Genomic DNA, 17,229 nt, shown 5'->3' with positions numbered 1-17,229 from the left:
TATAGTAGTAGGCAGGAAGAATCCGAAAACGGGGTCGTGGGTTTGTGTGGGCGTTCGGGCGGCGGCCACGAGTTTTTTGCCATAAAAGTAATTATTTTCGAATCCCTGTTTCCGGGCATAGTGCACGAGTACCGTACTTGTACTCGTACTCGTACCTCTTGCCCGCTGGGGAACTGGCTCTGTGTTGGTCCCAGAGTGCAGGGTCCACAACCTAATTCGGTCAGGCGGTGAAGCTCGAGACGACCCATTCCAGCCTGGTAAGACAGTTTTTTGCTCTTTTTATTTTTATTTTTATGATACTCTCTAAGAATACTAAGGATGTATCATACCACGTTCTTCTTCTGCTAAGAAGCGTAGGTCAATAAATTATTCGACTGGCGGGGGGGAGGGGGGGTTTGGTGTCACGTAATACTTACGTCTGGAGAGAGGGTGGAGTGTGGGGAACTAATACTGATTCATTGATTGGTACAATATTGTGGTGTAGTACCTGTTGCTGGGGGACGCAGTATGATACGGTATGATACCGGTATCAAGAACAGAAAGATCTTTGAACCTGTTTTTCGTCTCTGAATTCTGTTGGGAGTTGAAAAAGGGGTAAAAAAAATAAAAAAAAAGCCAACACAGAGCTTTGATAGGTAAATTAACTAGAATATTCCTGTCGTAATGCGCAATAATGGCTGCCACGCTGCGTTGATCTAGACTAACATTAGTACGGTAGTGTAATGTGCGAGTACAGTAAGGTACAACAACCCTCTTATGCAGTACTCGGGTACTGTAAGATACGCTGCCGTGGTGAATTTTCGGACCCTTTCGCAGGTAGGTATAACAATACTAATAACAGTTACTAACCCCAATCAATGGGATGTGATGTGATATTTAATGAAGAGGGATCTCCATAGCCCAAATTCTGCTTTTATCCCTGCCGCCCAGCCCAATCTTTCTGTGTGGTGGAGAGGTCCCGGGGGTTGTGAAAGGGAACCGGTAGCACATGAATAGGAAAGAGTGAAAAAAAAAAAAAAGGGCCCGGAGACGAGACATGTCTTGGAAAGCACATACCGGTAGACTAAGACAGACATCCCCGAAGTTCACGGTCGATATCCCCACTCTGCCCCCTCGAAGGGGGAGAGGGAAAAAAGAGAGGCAAAAAAGCTCATCAGTGTGGGGGCTGACTAACGCAATTAATCCCCCCCCTTGGGAAACCTCCCCCCACTCTCACTCCCCAGGATGTTACAGGAGAACGTAGTTCAGAGTGCAAACTTCTTGATCCCTTGTTCTACGGCAACGCAATACCGGTATGCTGTCTCTAGTCCAAACAAGCAGAAATAAGAAAAAAGGAAAAGGAAAAGAGTTCATTCAACCCCCTTCTGTTCTGGAATCACGATAACATCCACCATGAGCAACACCATACACACTCCGTCACCCTCAGAAACTTCACCTCCCTATGCGACGGCGACTGGCACGAAGGACAACGCCTCTCGCCTTCGAGAGAACCAGCGTCGCAGCAGGGCTCGCAAGAAGGAGTACCTGGCGTCCCTCGAGGCGCGTTTCCAAGCTTGCCAGAGAGCGGGAGTAGAGGCAAATGTTGAGATCCAGAATGCGGCCAAGAAGGTTGTTCGCGAGAACCTACTACTACGAGAGATGCTGCGAAGCAGAGGCGTTAGGGACGATGAGATTAATCGGGTCATCAGGGAGGGCGGGGAGGGGAGCGCTAATGGGGAATCGGCAGTCGAGGGAGTTATGAAGGTTCTCGGACGAAGGCCATGTGGTGGGGAGCCGCTTCCCGTTGCAAAGTTGGGGGATGAAAGATTCAATGATAGAAGGAATTCTACAGGAATGTTGGCCGCGAGAGATGCCGGTGACAGAGTATCACGCTGCAGTGAGACTTCATGCCCACCGGCGACGGGCTCCGGGACATGTGCTTCCCCAAAGGTAAGAGGAGAACAAAGAACGAAAAAGAAAGAAGTTTTTTTCCCTTCCTACCGACTGGCTCAATCATGTCCTCCGACTTTGAATCATTTTATCCCCCCCTCCCACTTACCAGTCTTGACTTATCTTCATACCATCCATCCTCAACTGGCCAATTTTTAGCGCTATCGAGAAGAAGCGAGAATTATGGGCTAACTCAAGCGCCTTTGTGGTAGTGTTCATCCCAACTTCCTCTATCTCCGCCTTCGCCCGTATTACAACTCCCAATACACCGCCCACCGCCACCTCCGCCTTCGTCCGCATTCACCCCGCAGCACTACCCATCACCTAGCGGAACACCTACATCCGCTGTTCCCACCTACGCACTTCCAGTATCCACGCCACAATTAAACCCCTACTACACATTCTCTTCCCCGCCTCCTCCTACCTCACAATCATACACTGCCACCTCCCCGACATACCCCCCCGCCAACGCCGCAGCCACTGGTTACCAACAATTTTACCCGGCTCCACCACAGAATGCTTCCCCGCAATCATCATCAAACTGTTGTTACCCGCAGCAGCAACAGCAGCAACAGCAGCAACAGCAACAACAGCAACAACAGTACCAGAACCCATGTACCTCCTCGACGACACCCTGCCATCTCGCACAAACATTCATACACCAATTACACCCCCAGGACGGCGGCCAGCTGGTCAACGAGATATGTCCACCTGAGGCCATGGGTAGCGGGAATTGTCATGTCGAAAACAGCGTTCTTTTTGATTTACTTGACAAGATCTGATATTCTCACTCGTTTTTTTTTTGCCTGTTGTCATGTCGGAAACGGAAGGTATATAAAATTGGTATATAAGGATCCTTTTTGTGCGCCAATTCTGAGATTGGGGGAGGAGGGGGGGCGTACAGTTAGGTGGATATTGAAGGATATGGGTATATGGGGGGGAGAGGTTAAAAGTAGGTAGGTATAAGGTGAGTTTTTTATTATGGGAGACAGGTCTGTATAATTACTATCCTTTTTTTGCGTTGGGTTGCTTTCAGGTTGGCCACAAGCAGTATATGGATCGGCGGGGAGGATTTGAGTTTGTTGATGCCATTTAAACTGTAAAAGTTGGTCCGTTCGTACATAGTTTTAAAAAAAATCGTAAATCAGAAATATGCGACATTCTTCAATGTGCTCTATCTATCCTCCGATAGCCCGATATCCTGGGCGGATTTCGATTGTTGTGATTCTTGTCACTCGGGTTATTCACTGGTATACGGACCTAAGGAGTGATATACGGTGTTTACTATTACGAGTTATGGGATACCATTGCATCTATTAGAGTTCGACCCAGCTTAAGCCGATGTTTTCTTGGTTTCCCTAGCTGACTGAAACAACAAATACATACTCAAAGAAAATAGCAGTACCTAAAATATCAATCAAATGCACCATTGGCAGATCCTCAAAGAGAGACACATGCAGATCAAATCAAACCGAACTAGAGATAACTAAGGGAGTATGTGCTCCCAGATGTTGGTCTTTGGATTTTCCCGTCTCTTGTCCACCCAAAATGTCCACGATGTCTGATGGGGTCTGGGGCGCATCCTCGAATATATCACTATCGCCATCTCCATCACTATCATCCACTGCTTCATCTTCATCGCAATGATTCTCTTCTATGGGGGTAGTAGATGGTGGTGGTGGAGGCGGCGGCGGCGGCGGTGGTGGTGGTGGCGGTTTATCTATAACCTCGACTATAGTAATGGGTATCTGATAATTTGAAGCTTCATTTGATGGTGGTTCTACTGAGGAGGTACGAGTTAGCAGGATTGAGGGAAAAGACAGGATTTACAAACCGGTAGTTTCATCTGTATCTTCAGAGTCGATTCCCTGAGCCGCGTCCTCAACTATGCTTTTAGGTGGATCCTCTCCGTGAATAGAGGTCGCTTGAGCATCGTCTTGCGAGTCAGGAAGGGGCTCCTGGGTCTGGATCTCGTCGATGTGTTCCATTTGAGGCGCTTCTGAAACTACTTGCAGGAGATTTGAATCAGGAAACCTTTGAGGGGAAGGAAGAGAGGAACCATCTGGCTCCGGTGTAGCCGGCAGGTCTTCCGTCGTATCTTCATCCAAGGGAGGGGGGGTCTGAAGCGGTGGAATATCGAGCAGCTCCCCGCCAATATCTCAAAGCTCAAGGTCAGCTTCACTTATAATGTATGAGGAAATCGACAAACCTGAGAAGAATCCCAAACTCCTAGAAGGCGCCGGGTTGGTGTCGTTAACTTGCGGGTCTGAATCGAGGTCTATAAGCGGTTGTTCTTCCGCTTCTTCAGATTCAGGCCCTACAGACTTTGTTAGATTACTCGCCACTCTCAACGGGTATAGTAGATGCCGAACAAACCGGGTAAAATGTCCAACCCATGGAGTAATTCTATTGCAGGAGGGTTTTGGGGAGAGCCTTCCTCTTTCCCTTCAAAAAAGTCTATCAGCGGAGCCTCTGTTGCCGCTGCCTCAAAGCTCTCTTCGAGGTCGAGAAGATCTTCTGTAGTGTCGGATGATCTAACTGATTCTGAGTCTGACACAGAATACCCGCGATCCGACCATACTGGCCTGCTACAGCTACTGGTTATGCTTGGCGGCGGTGAAACTAAAGATTGAAAGAAAAAAAGACATCAGTTTTAATCCCACGATATATTATATTGCAGGTATGCGGATGAATTACCACGTCTTAAAGCATGGCTTGGGCGTGAATAGTATTCCGCGTGTTCCTCAATCCTTCTCCTTTCTTCATTCAACTGAATCTCCCGAATCCTCGTAACCATATCTTCAACGCCATCCAGCATAGTGTAAAACCTATTGTCTCTTCTCTGTATATTCCTCAACAGGTCTTCAACTGCTTTGACGATCATCATTTGGTCTCCACTAGGTTCGGTAGCCGTAACTATTAGGTCTTCTATATGGCCTTTAATTTGTGAGACTCTGATCGATAATGAATTGCACTCCTCATCCAGTCTCTGGTTTAGTTGATCAAATTCAGTAAGTACGACACCCAATCTACCATCCGGTCTACGTAACTGCTCCATTGCACTTTCCAACTCAACAAGTTCGGTCCGAGCTCTGTGCTGACAATCGAGCTGGCCCCTCAGTTGGGTAATGTCGAACTCATTTTGGTGGTTCTGAATAATGAGCTCTTCCCTCTCCTGCTCAAGAGGATTTGGGCCCACAATATTGCTGGAATTGGTATCAGTATTTGCATGGTTCCATGTGGGTTTGTATGTTTACTAATAGGGGTGGGGAAACGAGAAGGATATATCTTACTCAATAGCAGATTTTACTACCTGACGTACTGCGCTCCCAACCACAGGTATCCTAACCACAACTTCCCGCTATGGTTGTATCGATGACTGTTAGCCAAGATCCATGAATATAAAGGTACCGCCTCTCATCTTCCCAAATCCACTCCTCACTTACCCCTACTGCCATCGGCCTCGCCATCCTGCTCTCGTTGATTTTGTTTCGATTAACTCTCAGCCTGCTATCAACATTCTGCATTCTCCTTCTTACTATCACCAGTTGCGCCCGAGTATCCTCCTGTCCCCGGGAAATATCCGCCTGTTCCCGATCAAGTCTGACCTTGACCGCGTCACACTGATCCAACAAAATTTCCCATTTTCCTTTGAAACCCGCCAACCGCTCCTGTTGAGCGATGACCACTTCGAGAACCAGTGTGGCCTGGGAAGAGGCGTCGAGAAAGGCACCAACATCCAAAACCCTCACAGTGCTGCCGCTTTGCTCCGGTTCAAGGATGGACCAAAGCACTTCGCAAATCGAATTGATAGCGGGCTCCAAGGCCGCATAAATACCTGTTTCCTGCGAGGAAGCTAAGGCTTCTCTCACCTGTGGGACAACACGCCCTTCCCATTCACTTACTAGCTTGTCGGCGAACGCAAGGATATCTCCAATGTGCTCTCCCAGGATGCTTCTCTCTTCCATGTCGAGCTGTCGCGATAAACCGGTAGAATGCTCTCCTGGAGAGTGAGGAAATGCCTTCCGCGGCGTGCAGTATATATACGAATAAGCTTTTTGATACAAGAATGGTAGCTTGTAGGCGGTTCGTCTGCTACCGGTATCCTGCTTCGAAATTGGAGCTGGGACAATGAGCACCCAAAGGCCTTTTTGTTTCCTCCGATTTCGTAGGTCTTGTTCGCACAGTACCCAGGGTTCGCTCCCCGCAGAAAACACCCATCCTTAAAGGGGGCATTGGCTATCATAGTACGGCAGTGGGCTTCAGCACAATGTCTCAGCGCAGACGCCACAGCCAACACCTTCGTTAATGACAACCCGCTTGTGACGAGATGCCTGATGGGGCGGTTTCACTCTAGCCATTACTCGAGTACAAGTTATAGTACACACAAATCTAATTAGCAAGCCTTCCCGAACACTGTACGGATGTCTCTCATTTCACAACTGTTCTCTAATGCAGAAGCACAACTTACGTCAAGACTTTAGCTCCCGCTACTCACCAGTCGGCCATTATTATAAGCCACTATCCCGCAGCTGCGGCGCGAGGCTGATGGAGAAGGCTCGCAAGTCAGGCTTTCAACCTCCTGCCGACAATTCCAGGGCGCACGCCGGAATTGAGCGCGATGTGGTATCATACGCTGCGGCAGGGTGCTGTACTTCCCTCGGCATCTTCTAGAGCTTTGTTCCGGGCAGATGCTCCATAAGAACCATGCTCAACCGCGGCCCAAACAATCTAAGGGCAACATCAGATTTTGTTGCCACTGGCGCTCGTATAACTATCATACTCCTCCTACAGTAGGCTATGCCTTACTTGTTAGTTGTCGCGATTTGCAAGACGTCTCGTTTGATGGCCTTCCAGCGGAACTTCCCGCGGATCAAGGTTTGACAGGCTAATGCTAAAAGTTTTAAATAGTGAGCCGGCGGCGCACCCGAAATTACGGTATCATAGCTCTCAAGGTTCTGTTGCCCGTGACGCAACGTCTAACGCATCAAACCCGCGCCAGCCTTAGTCTCTTCGCGTCATTACTAACTTAGGGCGGATACTGAAAATTGGCATTCACTGGTGGTCACTCGCCCAAAGCAGAGTATCGGTAGGATATGGGAAACACCGGGGTATAATTTTAACAGCTCCAGGCTATGGTAGGATAGGCCACACTTCCTTCGGACGATTTCTAGCTCTCTATGAAGTTAGTAGCCGCGATCCACCCTGGGATACCTAGGAGCCATAAAAAGTGAGAGGGTGGTCATGAGGGTAGTAGACCAGCAGTGGTACTGGCACTCCCCACTGCCCAAGTTCTCGGGCACCTGCACGCAGCAGACCCCCCGGGCACTATCCTGCCATCTTCCGGATGGAAATGCTCAGGATCTGACCCCTACGAAAACCCCCGATCCCTAACCCCCCTCATCCGGAGTATCGCTCGTATAGGCATCATCTACAGCCGATGAAGCGAAACCACGCCTCAGTGGAACCCAGCAGTTCTTACTAAGATCGCTCAGGGTTTGAATTTGTTCATTTCATTACTTGTACGTGCCACTCAATGGACAAAGCCCAACCCCTTCTCAATGCATTCACGAGTGATTATTGGTGACAATGTAGCAAAGCTTAAAGTCTAGAGCTTTGGGCGTGTCAATGCTAGAAATGTATAATGATAGGACAAAAGGTAACCCGATTTACAAAAGACTTAAAGCTATACGAAGTAGAGCTCAACCAAAACCCCCAACACCCAGCCATCACCCTCTAAACATGATATTACTGGAAAATGTCAGCAACAGGTGGCCTACAGCCCATACCGTAGAATAGACGCGTACCAAGAAGTAATCAGCCACTGGCTTTTTCGCTGGCATTCCTCTACTATCCTGGGGGGCCGCTTCGAACACTCGGTACCGTCTCCCTGGCCCTCTTCTGACCACACCAGATCCTTGCCCTCGGCCAGCAGCTGCAGACCACTGGATCCCGGCGCCACTACCATTCCTTTCTTCTCCAAGCTCAAGAATTGCGGCTACATTACCACAACGGTAACAGTAATTTGGTGCGGACCAGACAGTTACGATACTAGAGTCGAACATTTCTTTGAAGCCCTCCATTACAAGCTGATGGGCTCGGGCTATTAAAGTGAGGTTGTTTAGGTGATTGAAATGCTTCACTATATCAGCTCCAAAGAGAAAGCCGGCGCCACGGGGAGAAAGGCCCCAGCCATCGATCTCTAGTTTTGTCAGATTTCTGTAAAGAGACCCAAGGTTGGAAGCGAGGGGAACAAGTTACCATCTGGGTCAGACCAGAGGAGATCGCACATTGCACCTTCGTGCGGAACCTCCTGTTTCCTATCGAGCAATCGAATTTTATCCACACTGTCCACAAGAGGGCTTAACCCCCCATGAACACACAGAACAGCACCATTATTCACACCTTTTGTTCCCCCAGAACTTCCCGAAGCACCAGAGCCGGGTGGTCCTCCTACCGTCCCGTCATCGCCACCACCAGCACTACCCTCCTGAAGTGGGTTAGCAGCATTCATCAATCCAGCTCCATCATCTCTCCTCTTCAACCTTGTAACAACGTCGCCACCAACGCCCACAACCTCAACTTCACATTCTTCACTCTCGTCGCCAACGAACGACCCAGCGCCAACAACCAGTGCACCCAATGCTAGGTAGTCAAAGACCTCGCAACAATACCGCCATACATTAGCGCTTCCATACTTTCTAAGGCACTCGTCATAAAATCCGTAAACCGTGGTTATCTGCCGGCTCTCGTGGTTTCCTCTAATAAGGGTTATCCGATCCGGATATCGCACCTTCAGACTCAGCAAAAGCAAGAACGACTCTAAACTGTAGAAACCGCGATCGACGAAGTCGCCCATAAATAAGTAATTCGTTTCCGGCACGTCACCGCCGACTCGAAAGAGCTCCATGAGATCATGGAATTGCCCATGGATATCGCCGCAAATTGTTACCGGCGCGTCAACGAGTTGGACATTCGATTCTTCGATTAGTAGCTCGCGAGCTTTATAACAGAGCTCTCGGACGGCCGGTTCAGGGATTGGTTTGCATGAGCGGAGAAGGGATATTGCGCTGTGGTTTAAGTTAGCGAATGGAGGTTCAGTAATGTAGGGATGAAGGGAGCTACTGGTCGAGATCGCTCATATTGACGGTTAAAGATAATGGTAGGTGAATCGCGATACTCTCCGTAGATTTTTAAAAAGAGTGCGTCGTGTGAGATGGGGAGGTGGGCGTTGTGGATAGCTGTGCGTAGTTTATGTTGTTGTTTTTGTGAATGATGATTTTTCCAGTTAGGCCATGAGGGTTGGCGATTACTGTAACCGCGGGCAGAAGTGGAAATGCGGCTCCGATAAGCACAGTTAGCGTTTAATCGTTACCATCAACGCCTCAACCAAAACTTCTTCAGTAAAATCCCCCCCCCCAAAAAAAAGGAATTAGAAAAGGGAAACAAAGGAAAGAGAAAATGGATGCACCAGAAGATCGAGACGTCAAGCTACAGAAGGTCTCAGGTGACCTCCTCCTTCGGTTTAAGGAATCCCTCCCCCGCCTTTTGCACGAAGATGGCTCTACCGGGCCGCCCCGGTCAACAGTTGACTCCAAGGAACTTGACTCCATGAGGATTCTTGTGAGCATTCCTACTGCCCTGTTTATGCGCCGATTAACCCTGTGCAGATAGAACCGTTCCAAGAGTCTCCCCAACTTCTCGACCCATATTTAAACTCGTTTCTCACGCCGCTTACAGGCGCTTTCCTAGCCCTCCTCGATACCCCAAATTCGAAGACTTCTCGACCGCCATTGCCTAAATCAACAGGTTTCGATCGTACGGAAATACCATGTCATGAAGCTATTGCCAGATTACTTTACACGTTGTGCAAGATCCGGGGTCCCAAAATTATTACCCGATTTCTACCTAACGAACCCCGCTGGCTAGAGCCACTAACAGATCTACTTATGCTTCGAAGCACAGGATCCTCAAGCAGCTGGCAATTTCGGTTTATACTACTGCTATGGTTATCGCATTTACTCCTTACCCCCTTCGATCTGAGCACCATCTCGACCCCGAGCACGGAGCCGATACCGCTTCCAGAGCATCTTGATATCAAAGAGCTGCCCGACCTCTCTCGGCGACTCCTTCAATTGGCAATTGCACATCTTGCCTCACCGGGAAACCGCGAGAGCGAAACTGCATCACTCTTGATTGTTCGATTGTGCATCCGGAAGGATATGGGGTTGTTGGGGCTTCTCCCAGCTATGATTTCCTGGTGTATGGACACTTTTTCAATTAAGCAAGAGTCTACGGACTCAGCATACACTAGCCTCTTCCGAAAGGCTAGCGTTCTATCCGTTCTGGCTGGCTTGCTGGCTCAAGCCGATCGCACTGCGAGCACCCCATTTATCATTCCAATATATAGACTCATACAAAAAATTGAGTTAGAAGATGGGAAAGAATGGGACTCCGCTAACATGAGAAGACTCGGGACAAAAATATACCGATGGGTGGCAATACTATCTTTGACTAGAGAAGGGGAGGAAAAGAACGAGAATAATGTTGTTGAAGACATAATCGAACGGCTATTAAACTCTCTCGGTGATAGAGATACCGCCGTGCGTCTTGGTGCATCGAAATCCCTTGCAGTCATTTCGAGAAAATTACCGCCAGATATGGCTGGGGAGGTTCTAGAAGCTGTCATGGGTATCTACGAGGAGGACATATTCTATTCTCCCCCTTACGGACCAAATAGGAAGAAGATGCTTACGGCAGTCAACGCCGAGAAATGGCACGGAGCAACACTTACACTTGCCACATTTCTTCGGGAGAGGGCTGTTCGTAGTACAGATGTGCTAGAGCGTGTGGTTCACTGCATAATAGCTTCTTTGTCGTTTGAACAACGGAGAACTACATTTGCTGCCGGCGGGAACGTGCGTGATGCTGCTTGCTATGCCGCCTGGAGCCTTTCCCGGTCGTATACAACTGATGAGTTAAAAGCCGTAGGCAATTTTGATCAGCGAGGGTTCGTTCAACAAGTCCTTGCTGTTGAGCTGATTGTTGCCGGAGCATTGGATCCCTTAGGGAATATCCGGCGAGCTGCATCTGCTGCTTTGCAAGAACTTGTAGGAAGACATCCCGGAATGGTTGAGGAGGGTATAAATGTTGTGCAGGTCGTAGATTATAACGCTGTTGCACTACGCCGGAGAAGCGTGGTTAAAGTTGCAGCGGAGGCAGCAGGGCTGGGTAGTGGGTACTGGCATGGAATTGTTAGTGGGATGGTAGAAGGGTGGAGAGGCATCGGTAGTGGTGACATTAGCGGGAGGAAGTTGAGCGGGGATGGCCTTGGAGAGTTGATATACATTGCCCTGCCCGGTGACGATGAATACCCAGGCGACAAAATGGCTGAGCGTGTGGTGGAGACTGTATCATCTCTTCTCCGCCGAATCCAGACCGATGGGAAAGGCGATGTCGAGATATACCATGGCGCAACTTGGGCTCTGGCCTCTGCGATTCTTAATATTCCCCCTGATGTGTTCACCCCGATAAAATCGTCCTTACTCTTTCCTCCGTTCGAAAAGCTCACGGGAAATGAATTTCTCAACACCCTTCTTCGCCCGGAATTAACTTCTGAATCGACATCCCGTCTTGTCTTCGCTCTTTGTCTTCTCGATCCTCTTCCAATCCCTGTTATCAGACTCTATATCGCTATACTAGAAGCAAGTCTGGACCGCAATGAGGACATAGTCCTTCAACAAGCGGTACCAGCAGCTAGAAAACTTATAGCTCTATTATCACCCCCAATTAGAGACAACTTGATCTCATCCTGGAATCGTCGGGCATCTTCTAACCGGAAAAAACGTGGGTACATTCTTGCCCTAGGTGAAGTCCTTCCATCCCTTCCAATGTCCACAGAGCTGCGGAAAGCCACTGTCTCGTCGCTATTGAAAGCAGCTGCTTCTGAGGAAGTTGAGTGTCGGGTAGCGGGTATAACCGCTATTTCCAGAGGAGTTCTATCAGGAGAAGATTCTACGGAGGATGTGATCCAGGCGATAGTAAATTCCCTCGACGATTACGAGGTTGATTCACGAGGTGATGTGGGCAGTTGGGTGCGCTCAGAAGGGGTCAAGGCTGTATTTGAGCACTGGGAACGCTTAGGAAATGAAGATGCCCAGTGGCAGATTCTAGAAAGAATAGCTCGTCTCTGTGCGGAAAGACTCGACCGAGTTCGAGTGAGGGCATGTGAAGCACTTGTGAGAATATCCGAGAGTGAGAAGTGGAAGGATCTAGCTGAGCACATCAATATGTATAGCTTTACCCCTACAAACCAGTTCCCAGATATTTCGCTAATTAACAATAGCGAAGTGCTTAAATCAGAGATATCAGCCACTTCTGTCTCATCGCCTGAATACTTCACTTCTCTGATATTGCTGTTAACCCACCCGCGCCTCTCAACGCCATTTCTCAAAGGTCTTGTACTCTCGGCTGGTGCAGGGTCGGACAGCCTATTAAAGACTTCTCGGGCAGCTCTTCTATCCTTTCTATCAAACACTTCTCCAACACCTATCCTAAGTACCCTAACATCGCTCCTACCACATGAAAGGACCACAATCCCAACACTAGAGGTCATGTCGGCGATTCTGGAATCAATTCCCTGCGCCCCTCCTGCAAGCCTGTTTCCTTCTGTTCAAAAGTCACACTATAAAAGCGCCAATCACGGTAGATTATCTACCGCAGTGAGGGTTTATGGCGGGATATACATGAACGAGGATAAATCGGGAAGAAAGGCTGTGGTTGACAAGCTCGTGGCTATGCTAAATCACCCATTCCCAAAGATCAGAGAGGGGGCTGCAGAGGTTTTAGTCGGTGTTGTCGGGTGTTTGGGAGATGAGATTAATGGAAAGGCCATTGAAGCCTTGGCTGGATGGGATTGGCTTGGTGGAGGAAAGGAAAGAGGGGCTGTGGTTAGGAAGGTGAGGGGGTGTTTCAACGCACAGTAGGTGCGAAAGAGATATCGCAAGACGCCTTCAGGGCGGCGAAAGATCTCCTAACCGGATAAAATAACTACATCTTACTGACCAACTACACATGTATCGAGCCATTCCCGGTTGCAGAGATAGAACCTAATGTGCATTAGGGATTACTCCAATAGGCAACCAATTCGTCGAGTGATGACCCATGCTATCAAGATGCCAAAAATATCGGAAGACCAATCACATTAAAAACCCATTGTAATCCAAGATATTATAATATTGTTATCAAACTATTATATTATAATTTTCACCACGGCAAACCCCCCCCCCAGTCCAAAAGATCATAAGAAAGGGAAAAGAAAAGAAAAAGAAACCTGCTCAACACCTCCTCTCCCGTCGAGGACAGTAGCAGAAATACACACCATGTGCACATCATGAGCCAATTTTCTCATGATCCCCAGGCCCGCAAACTGAATCCCCAACCTCGCAAAACTACTAACCTCAAAACAGCCACCCGGCAACCCAGCCTACCAGTACCAGAACCCACAAAACGCCCCACGAATCAAGCAATCAATCAACCAGTCAGTCAATGCGCTTCAATCTTTTTTTTTTTTTTCTTTCCCCTCCCACCCTCCCTACCCAACGCAAAACCGCTCAATCGCGCAGAGCTTCCATAATTGGTAAGGTTTCTATTTTTCTTTTCTTCCTCTCTCTCTAACCCACTTACCCACTGCCGGTACCATATGCAGTAGTCTAACCGGTGCCCTTAACCGACCTTTTTTTTTTCTTTCTCCCTTACCCAAGTTGGATGGCTTGATTGATTACTCGTACCGTACTCGAGTAAAGCATCATGGACTAATAACGAACGAAGCCCCATTACGGCTATTGTACTACTCGTGTGTACACCGCACCGCGCCCCATAGTGCGCCGTGCATGCCTTAATTGGCGCATGAAGCTTAGCACCGCAAGAAGTAAAAGTAAGAAGGAATACTCGTACTTGTTGGTGTCCAAGTTACGAGCAGTCCAAGTTATTGGTCGCCCTCCCCGCCCGCCTGTCTGTCTGGCCATCCGTGTGTTCTGTCCGTCCGAACAGGGAAGCTTGCTTGATCCGGTCGGTTATTTGGATTACTAAACATATCGGATACCGAAGGGAGAGACAAAGATTCAAATCTCCGCAGGGAATGGAAGGGGGTACTGTAAGAGTAGGGGGAGAGAGAATCAGGATCTATCTGCCGAATGATGCATTTCAGAACATGTTTCAAGGTTTTTCTTTTTTTTCTTCTTCCTCTTCTTCCTCTTCTTCTCCCCCCCCCCCCCTTTTCTTTTCATCTTTGGAATAGGATAAGATATACGAGTGACAGGAGTGAGAGTTGGTTCTAAGCCGTCGTTGAGGATTAGTTGCTGATACCAACGGAGTATAATATGTCATAGTAATGGGTTTCAAATGCCTGTAAGCCTACCGATTTACTCGCTACAAGTACGGTACCGGTACTCGAGTAGAAGGCACGGTAAATCAGCAAGTTCGACAGGCGTAATACTCGATCCATCCATGTACTAGTACTGCATACTTGTACCAACTGAGTGAATGGTACTCGTACTGTACAGTTACACGGCCGTAAAATTAAAAAAGAAATAATAACAATTTTGAAGCGCCAGAGCAGTTATGTGTGTACTCGGTAAATCGAGTGATCAATCATGCAGCATTTCCGCTCATTACTTCGTGCCGCTGTGAACGATGGCTAACCTTACCCGGGTATGATAAGCTAATATCTCAGCAGGCTGGCTGATGCCAATTACAAGTAGCACGGTATTCTAATTGTCGTAGTCGTACAGGATGGTATTTTGTAAAAGTACTGTATCATACATAGCTAAGCCAACTTTACACAATCCATGCTAAGAACGCAAAAAAAAAAAAAAGAAAAGAAAAAAAAACCTTTCCTAAGCCTCACTTTCATTCACCAAACCAGGCAACTAATCAAATCTCAAATAATTCCCACCCGCGATAAGAAGGGCCCGTGATTACTGTGTTTTGTTTTTACTTTTTTGTTTTTGCGCTTTCTCTTCTCTTCCCCCTTCGTGAAGAAGAAAAAGAGGCGATGGGTGGGGGGGGGGGGAGGGTGAAGATGGGAAATTATGTCCCCCCACCAAAAGCAAAATGTGCAGCAATAGCGCAGGTTAGGGCGAGGAATGAAGGAAAATGTTCTGTTGATTGCTTCTCACGGGTCAATTGGTTTCTATTTTATCATCCCCGATCAGTACTTTTTCTAACCAAATCGACAAATGGTTTTTTTTTCTCTCTCTCTCTCTCTCCTAGTTGGCTGAGCTACCGGTTAGTGGTGGTTTTTCTTTTTCTTTTCTTTTCTTTTCTTTTCTTTTCTGTGAGAACTACCTCGGAGAGGTTATTAGTGGTCGAGTTGCTCTAGTGGTGATGATAGGTGGAGCGGGTGGTGGTGGTGGTGGTGGTGATGATGGTGGGATATATCACATTGCAATTGGGAGGCATTAGAAAGTGAGTCAGTTTTCCGGGCGAAAAAGCATGGGAGTTCATGCCCTCTCACTCGAAGGTGAAATAGTTAGTGGAAAGTGAGGCTAAAGGGTACTATTCCTCTGGCTAGGCGCGCTAAACCCGTCCTGGGACGGCTTGAACTCTACGATTTGGGCGGAATAATTGAACTCCAATGTGCTGAGTCATTTGAGCATTCGAAAAAAAAGAACTGAACATCCGATCTTCTGGTCCAGGTTCAGCTTGCTTGCCATTGTACCGTGGGGGAGCGGAGGCAAAAGGTGAGGAGAGATGGGTATAAGTGCTGGTACGGTAATCAATGGACTCCGATAAGCCAGGACTAAAAAAAATCCTGCAAGCTGATTATAACCATTCGAGGCTTGAGACAGGGAAAGCGAATCCGAGTGGAAGGGCATGAAGTCCTGTGATTGGCGCTGCAGTTATTGTAGGGTACCCTACTCGAAGGGGTAAGCCACCGAAGCAGCAGCATAAGTTTAGTCAGTAAAATTTGGATAATAACGCTTCCGGTGCTTTTTGCCTAATGATAAGTTAGTTAGTTTTAAGGGTGATAGCCTGACCGTAAAACCAAGTGGGCTATTGCGAGGTGTTTGTTGCATTTGCCTACCGCCCATCATTCGGCATCCTCCATCCAGTAATAATAATACAACAACTTGGCCTCCTCCGTTGGTTCACACAATACCGTCTGCAACCTGAACTTTTTTTTTTTTTTTTTTTTTTTTTTTTTTTTCCTCTCTCTCTTCTCATCAAAGTTTCACCCCGAGCCAGAAAGAAACTGACCGCCTAGTTCTATGACCCTGAGTGCACGTCCATCACTTCAGGTAACGTGCTCGGAGGAGGGGTGAGTGTCCCATACAAATTCGCCACAATTTCCCGAATTTTGAACAATATCCTCCCCCTTCCCCTCCGGAGGTGGAGGGGAATGGGAGAGAAGAAGGATCGACCGGAAGTCCGGTTCGCACAGAGTGAGTACTATACTGTACGGTACGTCTGCACGAGTGATTTTTTCGGGTCAGTCTCTCTCATTCCGGGGAGCAGAAACCTATCACAGATTCGGTACCGCTACCCGTGGAATGGCTTTAGTTCACTTCGACAGGGACCGTTTTCGGTAGTAACAGGCACCATCTTACTGCAAGCATTTCTGGCCTTTTCTCCATACGAGTACTCGTATTGTACAGTACAGTAGAGTAGGGTACTGTAGATCAAGGTTCTCACCGGTCCTCCGCTTTTCATTCCGCCAAGTTTTTTTTTTACTTGCCAACTTACTCGCTACTGTACAATACGCATCACCCCCTCCTCTTACCACACGGAGCTAGAGCTTTTCTCGGGGGCTGAAAGTTAATAAGCCAAGAACTTTTTAACGTACTGTATTCGATGTATTTGAATGGAGAAGAAGCCAACTATCTTGTTGCCCCCGCTCCCCGGTAATAATACAATACGAGTACCTTATTCGTTAGTATTCAGCGAGGTGCATGCACGCAGATTAATAAGTGGAGTCTTACCACCGATTGCAAAATCGGCTTTTTTTTTTCTTCAAATAACTAAATACTCTTTCGTTATTTATGCGGGGAGAGAGAGAAGCAGAGAGATAGGCTATCATAGCAGAGGGAGAACGAGTGGAAGCGATCCAGGAAAGAAGAAGAAGAAGAAGAAGAAAAACTCAGCCCCCAAACTCAACATTCCACACGCACAGCACAACACAGCACAACGCGACAAAAACCTCAGGGCTCGCCAGGGAAGGTACTTGTAGTATCATACCTCTCACTGGAACTTTATTAAATAGATAACCGTACTTGTACAGTACCCGCAATGTAACTGGGT

At 47.9% G+C, this 17,229-nt stretch overlaps 4 protein-coding genes; 2 read left to right on the top strand and 2 right to left on the bottom strand.

Moving 5' to 3' along the window:
* Positions 1-1,067: 1,067 nt before the first annotated feature.
* GSTUM_00011303001 (uncharacterized protein) lies at positions 1,068-3,080 on the top strand. XM_002841840.2 has 2 exons: positions 1,068-1,929; positions 2,142-3,080. The coding sequence occupies exons 1-2, from the start codon at positions 1,393-1,395 to the stop codon at positions 2,709-2,711; spliced, it is 1,107 nt and encodes a 368-aa protein (XP_002841886.1). The 5' UTR covers positions 1,068-1,392; the 3' UTR covers positions 2,712-3,080.
* Positions 3,081-3,233: 153 nt separating this feature from the next.
* On the bottom strand, positions 3,234-4,326 carry GSTUM_00011302001 (uncharacterized protein; the record flags this gene model as incomplete). XM_002841839.2 has 4 exons in its annotated part: positions 3,234-3,712; positions 3,764-4,087; positions 4,139-4,246; positions 4,275-4,326. The coding sequence occupies 4 exons, from the start codon at positions 4,324-4,326 to the stop codon at positions 3,396-3,398; spliced, it is 801 nt and encodes a 266-aa protein (XP_002841885.1). The 3' UTR covers positions 3,234-3,395.
* Positions 4,327-7,506: 3,180 nt separating this feature from the next.
* Positions 7,507-9,215, bottom strand: GSTUM_00011301001 (uncharacterized protein). XM_002841838.2 has 6 exons: positions 9,055-9,215; positions 8,723-8,999; positions 8,569-8,668; positions 8,191-8,334; positions 7,895-8,131; positions 7,507-7,819 (listed from the first exon to the last, which is right to left on the bottom strand). Exons 1-6 carry the CDS (start codon positions 9,069-9,071, stop codon positions 7,659-7,661), a joined length of 936 nt encoding a protein of 311 aa, XP_002841884.1. The 5' UTR covers positions 9,072-9,215; the 3' UTR covers positions 7,507-7,658.
* A 175-nt stretch (positions 9,216-9,390) lies between these two features.
* GSTUM_00011300001 (uncharacterized protein) lies at positions 9,391-12,996 on the top strand (the record flags this gene model as incomplete). XM_002841837.2 has 3 exons in its annotated part: positions 9,391-9,552; positions 9,600-12,220; positions 12,275-12,996. 3 exons carry the CDS (start codon positions 9,391-9,393, stop codon positions 12,912-12,914), a joined length of 3,423 nt encoding a protein of 1,140 aa, XP_002841883.1. The 3' UTR covers positions 12,915-12,996.
* Between the last annotated feature and the right edge of the window lie 4,233 nt (positions 12,997-17,229).

The sequence above is a fragment of the Tuber melanosporum genome (genome assembly GCF_000151645.1).
Source record: "Tuber melanosporum whole genome shotgun sequence assembly, scaffold_82, strain Mel28".
In the NCBI taxonomy this organism is placed as follows: domain Eukaryota; kingdom Fungi; phylum Ascomycota; class Pezizomycetes; order Pezizales; family Tuberaceae; genus Tuber; species Tuber melanosporum.
This window is presented reverse-complemented; position numbering and strand designations above follow the sequence as displayed.